The sequence below is a fragment of the Passer domesticus genome, chromosome 19 (genome assembly GCF_036417665.1).
Source record: "Passer domesticus isolate bPasDom1 chromosome 19, bPasDom1.hap1, whole genome shotgun sequence".
NCBI lineage: Eukaryota > Metazoa > Chordata > Aves > Passeriformes > Passeridae > Passer > Passer domesticus.
Window position 1 is genome coordinate 8,987,119 of NC_087492.1, and position 12,442 is coordinate 8,999,560.

Consider the following 12,442-nt stretch of genomic DNA (forward strand, 5'->3'; position numbering starts at 1 on the left):
TTCATTGTCTTCTTTATGGACTGTCAAGCTGACATAAAACCTGACTTGGAGGAAATGGTACAAAGGCTTCAAAACCTGACTTGGAGGAAATGGTACAAAGGCTTCACCCATGGAGACTCTCTGCCCTGAACTCCTGAGGAGAAAGGAGTCTGTGCCCCAACAACCCTACAGCTCAGCCAGGGGCTCACGGGGCTCCTCCTGCACCCCCAGCATGAGGAACAGCACCCCACTGCTTCCCTGGCAAAGGCTGATCCCAATGGATGCTCCAAACCAGGCCCTGGCTTTGCTGTGCCAAAGCAGCAATGGCCGTGTCTGAAACCCAGGGGAAAGCAGCAGGTTGGTGATTCTCTCCCAGGGACTCAGCTCTGTGGGGCTGCTGGCCCCCCTGCAGCCTCTGCCCAGGAGCTGCCTGGGGATCCCTCTCTTGCTGAGGAAACAAACATTGAGGTACCCTGGGCTTCATCTGGGGCTTTGTGGTTGTGTCAGTGCCCTGCCCGTGGTGACTCACACTGACAGTTCACTGCACAGCAAAGCCAGGCTTAGTGCCTGCTCCACAATGCAGGAAGAGACTGAGAACATGAGGTGCCACAGAGCAGGACACTGACACAGCAGATGGAGAAGTGGCTTCGCTCTAACTCAAGTCTTAAACTGATTAAAAGAAATATAGTGAGGCCTCTCCTGTCCTGTGAGACTTTCAGGCACCTTTCAGTCACTAAAGGGCTTCAAATGGGCTGGAGAGGGACTTGGCACAGGGGCCTGGAATGACAGGACAAGGGGGAGCGGTTTCACACTGTGAGACAGCAGGGTTAGACTGCGTTTTGGGAAGAAATTCTTCCCTGTGAGTGTGGTGATGCCTTGGCACAGGTTGCCCAAAGGAACTGTGTCTGCCCCATTCCTGAAAGTGTCCAGGGCCAGACTGGATGGGACTTGGAGCAACCTGGCCAGTGGAAGGTGTTTCTGCCTTTGAGGTCCCTTCCAGCCCAAGCCATTCCATTCCATTCCATTCCATGACTCCATGAGTCTGTGACCCAGTGGCTGCCAGGGATGAGGTGTGCTGCCTGGCAACAGGAGTTGTGATGAAAAGGGGCATGAGCAGAGCAAGCTCCAGTCTGTGACGGACAAGGGATGAGGAAGGAGCCTGCTGGCTACTCCACCTTTTTAACATCACTTTTGCTCATTCCTTTCATTATACGTTTTAGCATCCCTGACAGGCCCAACTGGGCAGGAAGGCTTGTGACAAATCAGGGACAGAGTGTGTGCAGTCATGGCAACATCCCTGGACACACTCAGCCTCTCCCAGATGCTGGATCTTGCCATCGAGATGCCCCAGAATGGATCTGTTCACTTTGCAGCCATGAGAAAACTGCTGCAGGCTGTGCTGGAGCACCTGGACGTGCAGTACCTGACCAGCCAGGAGCCGTGGCCAGGCCAGCTGAGTGGCCCCTCACTTGCTGATGTGGCTGCTGAAGTGAAAGAATTTAAGAAGGAGATGAAAGAGTATAAGAAACACACGTCCAAGGTAGAGGCTCTTCCCCGCCCCTGGGCACTCCCCCAGCAGACAGCCCCTCTCTGCTTCCTCACACAGCCGTGCTTGGCTCTGCCCTCACTGCCCTGGCAGAGCCGCTGGCAGGGGCTCTTTGCTGTCTGGATGGGCTTCAGTGCTCTGGCACTGAGCCCGGCTGGGGCAGGTGGCACTGGGACTCTCCCTGCTCACCTGGCTGTGCCATGGGCTGCCCGTGGCAGGGTAGGGCTCTTTGGGGTGTTGCTGCCCTGGCCATCACCTCTGACATCCCTGATTCTTGAATTGCTTCACAGGTTCTTCGCGAGGAGATTGGTGGGATAAAGGCAGAATATTCCCGCATAGCAGAGAACCTGAAGAAGTTCCAGGAGGCACAGGTCTGTGCAGACCACTGAGGTGGTGAATGTCGTTTTGCCTCCACTCCTCATATCTGATACCACTTTCTCCTACAGTCCGGCATGGCAGAAAACATGAAGAAGATCCAGGAGGCACGGGATGAGGTGAGCTGCTAATGGGAGCAAGTTTTGGGTCTGAGACAGCAGCCCATACCCTCTGCTCTGCTGGCTGGACGCACGGACCGCGCTGCCTGCAGAGCCCTGCCAGGCTGGCTGCGCTGGTCCCTGAGCTGTTCCCCCATGCTGAGCATACCATGTTAGAGGTTAATGCCCTGCAGGTCCCCTCAGAACCATCCCAGGGGATGGCTAACACAACCTCTCCCTCCTAGGTCACATCCCTCTCTGAGAATATCACTGAGGAGATTGACAGGATAAAGGAAGCACAGAACCACACAGCACAGAAGATTAAGGAGTTGGCTGCCTCAGTAAGCTGTGGGGTGATGTTACCTTTGAGCTGTCATGAAAAACCTCAATGTGACTCCAAGAGCATGTTTTGGGGTCAGGGTCTCAGGACTGTGTTGGGGGCCCTGGGGCTTTCTGTGCAGCTGAATGACCTCCACGCTGGGACAACATGATGGCTGTGCCCTGACTCTACTGTCACTGGTTTTCCCAGATTAAGAAGCTGGAGGAAGACCTTAAAAAGCTGAGGCAGGATGCAGCGAAGTGGAAAGAAGAGAGCAGCAATGAGATCTCTCAGCAACTCGAGTAAGGGGACAGGAGTGGGTTTCATACCCTGGGGGGCTGCAAGGGAGCCCAGATGGTCTGGCTGCATCCTGGTTTGTGGGCACAAGGTGCCCAGCAGCCCTGCAGGGGTAACCCTGCCCTTGCCCCCATCCCGCTGGCCAGGGCTTTGCTGGAGGAGACAAAGCGTGAGCTGCAGAAGATGGGAGAGCAGCAGGAGATGAGGAAGGCCATGCTGGAGCAGCTGGTGACTGAGACAACCAGCAAGGTGAACGAGCAGATGAGGTCCTGGGGGAGCATTCCCAGCCCTCCTGGCTTGGTGCAGTACTCCTGGCGGGGTTCCCAGCCACATTCCCCAACTGGCTGGGGCCACTGAAGCCCACAGCATGCAGGACTGGTGGTTCCATTCATCCCATCTCTTGAGCTGATTCCTTTTGCCTTTCCTGCAGCTGGCTGAGATAGGGGAGATAGTGAAGAGTGTGCAGGAGGAGAAGGAGAAGGCAAAGGCAGAGTGCTCCAACTGCACCTTTGACATCAATGAGCATTTGGGGGAGCTCCTCCGGCGCTGTGAGAACCTCCAGGAGCAGGTGGAATCCCTGGAGTCCCGGCAGATGGCTGTGGGCAAGCTTGAAAAGATGATGAGGAATTGGGGCCAGGTAGGCAGCTGGCAGCATGGGGGACTGAGGACATCCCCTGGGGTAGACCCAAACTGCCCAAACTGGCCTGGACCAGTCAGTGGCATGGACAGAAATGAAAGCCTTGATGCAAATGTCCTGTTGACACTGAGAGGTCTTGGCCACTGTTTGAGTAATGTGGGTCTGCCCCTGTGGAGCAGCCAGACCCCCTTTGTTCAGCAACAAATGTTTTTCCTCCTTGGAGCAGAACACACAGCAGATGCAGCCCGAGGATGCAACAGCTGTACAGATGCAAAGGGACTATGAGAAGCTCAGCTTCATATCTGGGACCCTCCAGAAGGACTCTGAACAAAAGCAGAAAGAAATCAAAGTAGGTGGCTGAAAATCCTGTGGTAGCAAAAAATCTCCCAGGCTCTCCTTGTGATTCCAGGCAGGATCACAAGAATGTCTCCCTGCTGACCTTTTCAGCACTGTGCTGGTCCCAAGTGCATTTCCTCAAGGTTTTTGGGCAGGGGGAGAGGGGTGTGTTCCCCTGGCCAGGATGCAGCTCCAACCTTACTGCGGTACGATCAGTTCCTTTCTGTGCTGAAAGATGCTGTTCCAGTCTCTGGAGAAGCTGCAGAAGGAGAAGGCAGATCAGCAGGACATGCTGGCAGCAATGGACGTGGTACAGTCTAGAGGGGCCTCTGTACCAGCCCAGGGGCTCCCGGGCAGGGTGACAAATGCCCCTTGCCCTTGGGGGCTGGGGGGCAGAACTGGTGTGGGGAGGGAGAATTTCCTGAGCTCAGGGGGTCCCTCACCCTCCAGATGGTGGGACCAAGCTCACCAGGCTGACGGGGCAAATGGGGCCACAGCAGCCTGAAAGGGCCATGCTGGCCTGGGGGAAGCACTCCTCCCTCTCCCCTCACACACGCTGGCCCTGCCTGTCCTTCCTCATCCCTTTCCCCACTGCTCTCCTGCCCTTCCCCTCTGCTAGAAGGCGGACAAAGCTGCCTTGGGCAGCAAAGTCAATTGCAGCCAGTTTGATGTCACTATGGAGCGTCTGGATGAGAGGATGGAGGAGTTGCAGAGCCAGATTTCAGGCCAGGAGCAGCACTGGAACAATACGCAGCAGCAGCTCAGTGATGCAATGGAAGAGAAGGTGAGGGGTACCTGGTCCCCACCTTGAGGAACTGGCACCTTTGGGACTTGGCAGCCTGAGACAGCACCCCTCGGAGGATCCCCCTCCAGGCTTTTCCCTGGAGAGCTCCATGTCACCTCCTGGGGCAGCTGGCTGAGGCTGTGCACCTGTTCACAGCTGGATCGCCTGGAGCTGAAGACTTTCCGTAACCAGATGGAGGAGACCTGGAAGAGAAGTATTGAGGAGCTCAGGAATGAGATGAAGCAGGGTGACAGTGGTGCTGGGATTAAGAAGTGAGTGTGATGGAGACACTGATGGCTTTTTGGGGAGAGTGATGGTCCCATTCCCTCCAGCTCTCCCACACACTGCCCCTCTGGTCCCCTGCCACGGCACCAATTCCACTGCTAAATGAACCTCAGGGAAGCTGATGAAGCAGCTGCACCTTCTCCTTCCACCAGCAGCGGGTTGCACACAGGCAAGGAAGAACAAGGAGAGGGCACCTGCAGGACAGAGCCCTCCCAAAGCAAAATGGGGCTGTGGGTGCAAAGGCTCCCAGAAGCCAGGCTGGGAGAGGGCAACTGCTCCTCCCAGGCAGGGCTGTGACACGCCGTGTCCCAGAGCTGGATCATGCCCTGCCCTCCTGCCATGCACACAGGGGACTTTGGTGCCCGAGAGGGGCTGCAAGCGCTGCAGGGGCTGCTTGGGATGGTGACATGGGTGCCTGTGGCCTTCCCCTGGCCTCAGCCAGCACCTTGGGGATGGGGAGAAAGAGGCTCAAGAGCCCACGGTTCAGCCTGCAAACGCCGTGACCCTGTGCCGTGAGCTGCCCAGCGCCTGGCTGCTGCCCGCCAGCTGCTGCCTGTGTGCTGCAGGGCTGTGGCCCCAGGAGCTCAGCCAGCCCTCTTCCCTCACCCTCCTCAGGCAGCTGCCAGTGCCTTTCACGTGCCTGTCCTGTGACCGCATGCTCACCGTGCAGGTTCCTGGCCAGTGAGTAGCACCAGGGCATGGGGGCAGCGGGGCTGGCATGGGGGAGATGGGTGCCAGCAGTGACGCTGCTGGGCACAGGGGTGCCAGTGTCTGCTGGGGAGGGGCTGATGTGGGGAGCCCCCTCTGCAGCCCTGCCCATCAGGGGGGGCTGTGGGCACTCATCCCAAGGGCTACAGGCAGCGGGATGCCATGGGGTACAATCCCATGGGTTTGCGGGTGCCGTCTCCAACAGGAACAGGTTGTTTGTCCCCTGTCACACCCCTGTGACTCCTGCCCTCCCCAGGTTCCCCAAGATACTCCCATATTTGCAGCCACTGCGCCCTGGCAAGGAGCCACAGCACAGCCAAAGGTAAGGGCCCTGAGGACACATCCCTGGCTCCTGGGGTGCAGCGTAGCCCTGCCACACCAAGGAGGGCTCTGCATTTGTGTGGGACAGGCTATTGCTCCCTGCTTGCGGCTCCTGCAGCAGGTGGACAGGAGCTGGCAGGGACATGCAGGCAGCACTGCCAGTCCCCTCCCTGGCACAGCAGGGTGGTGCCCAGAGTGCCACAGGGCTGGGCACTGAGGATCCTCTGCCCCATCCCACAGGAGGCCAGTGGTCCGTGGCGGTGGCTCCCATGTGCCACAGAGCTCTGGCGACCATCAGAGCAGCAGTTTCAAACTGCCACCAATTCAGGATTGTCTGCGGAACAAGGCATTTCTGCAGGGACTCGTGACCCGCCCCAACAAGGTAGGGATGATGAAGGTGAGGACATGGCACGTGTACTCTGGGCGGGCCGGGCGATGCTGAGGATCCTGGGTGAATTTGTGCCTTCAGTTTCCTCGGGCACAGCTGCTTTGGGAGGGTTGCTAGGGAATGCTGGACTGGACCCTGCCTCTCAGCCAGCTACTCTCTCCTTCCCAGCCCAGAGTGGCCCAGCTGCTGGGCAGGGGTGGACACGTGCCGAGGGGCCGCAATGACCAGCTTCCTGTGGTGACCAGGACACTGGATGAGCCAGGTGTGGCCCTGTCAGGGCACGGGGAGCAGGGGGACAAGAGACTGGCTGTCTGCTGGGTCTGCACCTGCTCCCTGCGGGTCTCTGGCCAAGCAGGTGACCCTCCTGCTGCCCCGTTCTGAGCTGGCTGAGCTGACCCAGACGGGGCAGCCCCGGGGCCTGGGGGCTCAGCCTTGCCTCTCCCCCAGGCCCTGCCACCTCTCGGCATCACCGGCCAGGCACGGCCCCCCGACACGTCTCCAGGGCACCAGGGCTCCCCCAGCCACTCCAGCCCCGGGAGACTTCGACAGCCCTCAAGTAGCTGGACAGGACTGGGAACCCCGTGCTCCACCAGGGACATCGTCTCAGCAGAGAGAAAACTCTTGGACAATTGTTGTCTGAGAAATAACATTTTCATTCTATTACGTTAATAAAAAACCTTCTGAAAGACACGCAGAGCCTTTTCCCATGGCCTCTGAAAACATTGGGATAAATCAAAGTGTCCTACACTATTTTTACTATTAGTTATCAGGCATTACTTTATTCCCAGCACTGGGGTACATGGGAGTAGCTCCACTCAGAATGCACACCCACTCTCTAAACTTTTCACTATGTAGTTTCAGCAAATAAATTAAAGCTCACTGCTTATAAATTACATATTTCTCTTCATTCATTAATCTCCTATCATCCATTTGTTATTGATTTCTCAGTTCTCATGCTGCTGCCAGATGAACAATTGCTTGCTCCTGGCGGGCTCCACACTATGCTCATTTTGCCAAGTCCATGGAACCACACCATCAAAAGCAGGATAAACTTTTACCAAGAGGGGAGTCAATCTACAGCCCATCGATCTAAGCTTTCACTAATTAAATAACTGGCCAGCTTTACCAACTTTTCTCCTCATTTGCAAAGAAGCACCATTTCACCACGTGGTCAGGTATGACTGTGGGTTCACCGACCACCCGAGACTGCCATGGAGACTCCCAGGGCAGAAGAGTGCATGTGCTGAGGGGAGGGAATGTATATTCATGTCTTGGGGGAAATTATTGCCATATGTGTGTTTCTTCTGAGAATAGTTATGAATATGATGACAAATACAGTATTTCAACAGGGGCTTTTCCTGTACACAGCATGTACTCTCTGTGCAGCCATCCCCCATACATCTGGCTTTGCAGTAAAGAATGCCTAATCCCTAATATGAAAAAAATCCCTAATATGAAAATTAAAGCATTTATTTCTTTCTGGTTGTGATAACAATGTTAATTGGTCCACTTTTCAGTCTTTTTATTATGTGTAGTGTTTTTCCAGATATTGTTTTCACGACACTAAGAGCAGAATTCTCCTTGTTCATTTCTTCTTTACCTCTGGTTTCCACACCTTGTCCTCACACTCTACAAATTCTGCATTCCTGGTGTCCAGTTCTCAGCCCCATTTCTCTACCCCAATCTTTGTTCACTGAATCATGTCAAGGTTATCTAGCAAAACTTAAAAGTTCAGTGATTTTCCCAAATGGTGTTCCATTAATAGCAGTTTGTATAAAGTCTTGCTACATGCTCCAGTGGAAAACTGCACTGCTAATGATTAAGTGAAGCCATTATTAACAGACTTAATGAAAACAAATAATAGGAATCTCAAATTAGAAAGTTATATCATTTCCAACACATCCCCCCTTTATAAGTGACCTTATTTCTTTTAGGATTACTTCCACTTAAATCATTGGATATTTAGAAAGACTTAAGACACTAAAATGCAATAATTCCTATTAAACTACTTAGTAAAACTTTTTGGCAAAACTTATACTATTTTAGATCCAGGGCCATTCAATTTTGCCAGCATTTTATCTTGGGCTTGTTATTCTGGGGTTACCTCTGAAAGGTCATACATTTTGCTGCAGCAACTATTAGGATGCGTTTCTCTGCCAGCCCTTTAGCAGCTTTATCTGCCAGTCGGTTTCCTACACTAACTGATGTATTTCCTAATGGATGAGCTTTACAATGCATGAGAGCCACTTGGGCTGGTACCTGAACACATTCTAGTAATTGTCTGGTAATGTCTCCACCTTTGACAGAGGATCCTTGTGCTGAAAGGAGCCCTCCTTTGTTCCAGAGAGCTCCGTGGGCAGGTACTGCTCCAAAGGCACGGTTAGCATTAGCCCATGTGTTCCCATTCTTCCCCTGAGACAATTCCAGGCTGCCATAGGCTGAGCAGCTCAGCCCTGTGTGCAGAGGTGGTAAGAGGTAATGGGACGGCTTGGATTGGGCCCTACTGCACAGCCAAACTTCTGCTTTCCTTTGCTCACAAAGCTGCTCCCACCTGTGGACAATTCCCAGGCCGGATCTTCTACCAGAGGATCTCCTCTGCTGGAGTGAAGCTGCTCAGTCGTTGGAACACAGGCATGTTGTGAGGCTTCTTGACTTTCTGGTACAGATTCCAGGAACGTGGCTGGGTGCAAGGCAAAGGAGTTGTTTGCAGTTCCCCATCATCCTGCTCCAACAAGACAACTTGATACTTCAGCATTTGACTTGGGGGTCACCAGTGGCCTCCTTTGTGTTCTAGAACAGAGAGGACCAAGGGGGGAACATGAGCAGTCATTATCTGGCCCATGGTCCATTCGGGGCTTCTTGGATTAAAGCGCAGCTCCTGCTCCAAGTCAAAGGCAGTTAAGGGACATCCCTTAACTTACACTGTCCACTTGTTTGGAAAAATATCTTATGGCCCTTTTCCATGTGCATAACCTCTGAGCTAACACCCGTAGTGCAACACGTCAGTGCTCATGAACAATCTGCTCAAGAGGCTTGCTCAAGTCAGGTAATGCCTGTGCTGGGCTGGCATTAGAGCTCTCTTGGGGTCTCTGAAAGCCTCTGGCATTCTGGGGTCCACTGTAGCACCTCCTTGGTGTAGCACCTCCTTGGGCGATTCTCAGGGTCTCATATAAAGGTCTTACCCATACGCCAGAATTAAAAATCCTGAGCCCACACCAACCACCCATTCCTAGAAATATTCCTAACTTGCAAACAGACCTTGGCTCTGGAGTTTCACAAATCCCCTCCACCCTTTTGGTTGCAAGGCTTTGCTGTCCCTGGGAAATGAGCCTCAGGTAGGTTTGGCATTAGGGCACTTCTTTGACACTTTGGGCCTTCTTCTTGGATACCCTGTAACTGGCTTGTCTCAGAATGTTCAGGAAACTTAAGAGTCATTTCAATGCATCCAGCTTGAGTTCCATTAGCTTCCGAGTTGCTGTCCGAGATTTTCTCTACTCCCCCGGGCGGGGGAAGGAGGCTGCACCGGCCGAGCTGAAGGCACAGCAACTGACAGCCGGGGGGCACTGCCCAAATGCGCCGGGGGCATCCGGGGAGCGCCTCAGCAGGAGGCAGCAGTGATCAGCAGGAAGGCGAAGTAGAAAAGAGGGTCTCGTCTCGGGGGCAAAGTCCAGAGTTCTTTAATGTCTCCAGGGAAGGCCAGCCGAGTCAAAACCATGAGGTGGGGGTACAGCCGATCAGAAAGGGACGGAACATACAACATTTCAACCAATGAGGAAGAACTTGGGAGGGAACAAACTCGTGACAAACATGCCGGCTCGCCAATAGGGAATGTGACAGGGAGGGACCCTTGTTCCCGATCCAATCACCCATCGAGGAGGGGAGAACTTTCTGGAAAGAGGGAAGGGGACAGTGGCTGATGGACAGGAACTCAGGGAGGGATTGACAGAGGGTAACCAGGGGAACAGGGGTGGAGACAAAAAACTGACACTCTCAAAAGGAGGGGTTGCCAGGGGAGGAGAGGGGGGGAACCCTAGGACCGAACCATTATAACTTTAGGGGGAAACAGAACAAACCAAATGAACCCTGCACCACAACAATTAGCAATTAAAGCATCACCTGCATACTGCAGCAAAGGCGTATCTTCATTCTCCTTTTCCCATTCTGAAGTGACTGCCAGAGCCCTGGCCAGCTCTTAGAACTCCAGCACCCCACCAGCAATAGGGAACTGCCTGGGTATGGGGATTTACCAGAGACAGAACCTTTACAGCCACTTGCTCTAAGACGCCAGGTAGAAGCCACATCAGGAACCAGGCAGAGGAGAAAGCTGTCTGTCTAGATGTTCCACAAGGAACAGCTTATTCCAGGTGAAAGGAGCTCACACAAAGAGCCCCAGGCACTCCTGTGCAAGGGGCTTTGTACAGATACAAATCAGGGGGTGGATACAAACAGCAAACCAATAGGGAATCCTCAGGGGAGGAGTGAGGGGATTACATCAAGCATCTGGGGCCAGTTGGGGTAGGAGGGTGCAGAGGATGGCTCACATGCGCCAATGGGGCTTCCAGGAGTAGGGGGATTCCAAAGGGATGTTGCGAACAGGGATTGGCCCGAGAGTTAAGGGGCAGAGAAGGTTCAGGAATAAGGGGCTCGGTTGCCTTGACAGGCAGGGAAAGAGCTGGAACAAGGGGTGGAGAATGACATGAGGGGCAGCTTTGAGGGAGGGTAAAACCCAGGAGTAAACCATCTCAGGGAGAACATGAGGGCACGAGGACAGAACGATGCACTTAAAAAGGAATCAATAAGATAAATTCAAAGCGCAACACCGTACCTCCAATTCTTTTGTCAATTGGTTTTTGTCTTGGGGTGTGTCGTGGGTTAAGACGGAAGTGAGTTTTTTGGGAGGTTGTGGTCAAACCAGTCAGTGCTTGGATTTGAATATTGGCACCTGGTTTGGCCACCGAAGGTATGGACTGCCTCTGAGAACACAGGGGGTTAAAAGCAAGAACTGCCAGGAGAACTCTCTCTTAGTTTCAGTCTGTAAAGGAGCTCAGAGCTCCCCTGCCCAGCCGGGGCTGGCTGGGGGAGGGAAGCCATGCGGCCGGGTGAGATAGGCCGGAGCCTCGGGCAGAGGAGGGGAGTGAAGGCCTTGCAAGATGGAAGGGTGGAGGAGCCTGAGAAGCATCGGGCCCCCCTCCTACCCCCCGGGAGACAGAGAGAGAGAGAGAGCCAGTGCCTGTGCTGCCTTGGAATTCGGTATCATGGGCTGGCAGCACGGCCGACCAGAAGTGGGGGATGCGGCGAGAGAAGGTGCCCGGCAGCTGTGGGAGTTCTGGGCAGGCAGAGGCCCAGATTTTAACCCCTTTGTAAAATAATGGAAACCTTACAAATACTGATCCTCCTGAATGAGAAAGAGGAGAGAGAGATGAAGCATGAAGAAATGGGCAAGTGTGAGGAAAGTTGGTGCATGTGAGAGATGTCAGAAGAGGTGAGAAGAATCCTAGGTGGGCAGAGATGATGGATTGACTTTGAGCTGGACTCTTTCTTGTATGGCCATGGACAGACCCATGTTCTTCCTGTGACTCAGAGACTGTATTTAGGGGGAGGCAATGCCTTGGAGTCAAGAGTGAAGCAGTGGCGGGAACAGAGATGGCTGAGGAGGGTGTGGGATGCCCTCTGTCTCCAGGAGGGGAAGATCTCTGTTCATGAGGCCCCTCGGCCCCAGGAGTTTAAATTTGGGGGGGACTGGTGTCCTGAATTTGAGAGACTGCTGCTTTTGGAACTGAGTGGAGCATCCTTAAACGGGGAACCCTAAAAGCAGTCCTGGCCCATGTGCAGTGGTGAGAGCACTGGACATGGAGGGAAGAAGTCACGAGGGCCGATGTTCTCTGGGTGGTGCCACGAGTGACACGGAAACACAAGAGGTTTCAATTGTGTTTCTGGGGGAAGCCTATGGTGCAAGGGGGGACTCCTCTCTCCCTGATGGATTTGAGGGTTGATTATTTGAGGGGTGATGATGGACTGATTATGTGAGAGATGGTGTCGGGTTGGAAATCTATGGTGTTATTTCATTCTGTGGAGAAAATGGAGGGGAGGAGGAGGAATGTATTTGGAGGGTTTTCATTCTTAGTTTTGTGTTTGTTCCTTTTTAGATGTTGTAATTAATAAATTTTGTTTCCTTTACTCCTGAGTTGGAGCCTGCTTTGCTCTGTTCCTGATCACATCACACAGAAGCCACCAGAGAAAGTGTATATTCATGGAGGCACTGGCACTGTGGCAGAGTCAAACCATGACAGGGTGACAGCATGATACTGTGTCTCCTATTGTCTGCTTTATGCCCAGACATGGGTCCTGTAACTTTAAGCTAGGTCTGAG

The 12,442-nt window shown here is 53.6% G+C and overlaps 2 protein-coding genes across 2 annotated transcripts in view; both read left to right on the plus strand.

Annotated features, from left to right (window-relative positions):
• The first annotated feature begins 1,098 nt into the window (after nt 1–1,098).
• The window catches only part of LOC135283841 (glutamine-rich protein 2-like), a 63,564-nt gene continuing 52,220 nt past the window's right edge, over nt 1,099–12,442 (plus strand). Inside the window, exons 1-2 of the mRNA XM_064394962.1 lie at nt 1,099–1,519; nt 1,816–1,896. Coding sequence (XP_064251032.1) covers nt 1,265–1,519; nt 1,816–1,896 — 336 coding nt within the window. The 5' untranslated portion in view covers nt 1,099–1,264. The remainder of the gene's footprint in view (nt 1,520–1,815; nt 1,897–12,442) is intronic.
• Nucleotides 1,928–5,339, plus strand: LOC135283846 (glutamine-rich protein 2-like). The gene is made up of 9 exons (XM_064394971.1): nt 1,928–2,019; nt 2,244–2,339; nt 2,528–2,619; nt 2,761–2,863; nt 3,045–3,251; nt 3,478–3,600; nt 3,823–4,371; nt 4,528–4,643; nt 5,272–5,339. Exons 1-7 carry the CDS (start codon nt 1,978–1,980, stop codon nt 4,090–4,092), a joined length of 933 nt encoding a protein of 310 aa, XP_064251041.1. The 5' UTR covers nt 1,928–1,977; the 3' UTR covers nt 4,093–4,371; nt 4,528–4,643; nt 5,272–5,339.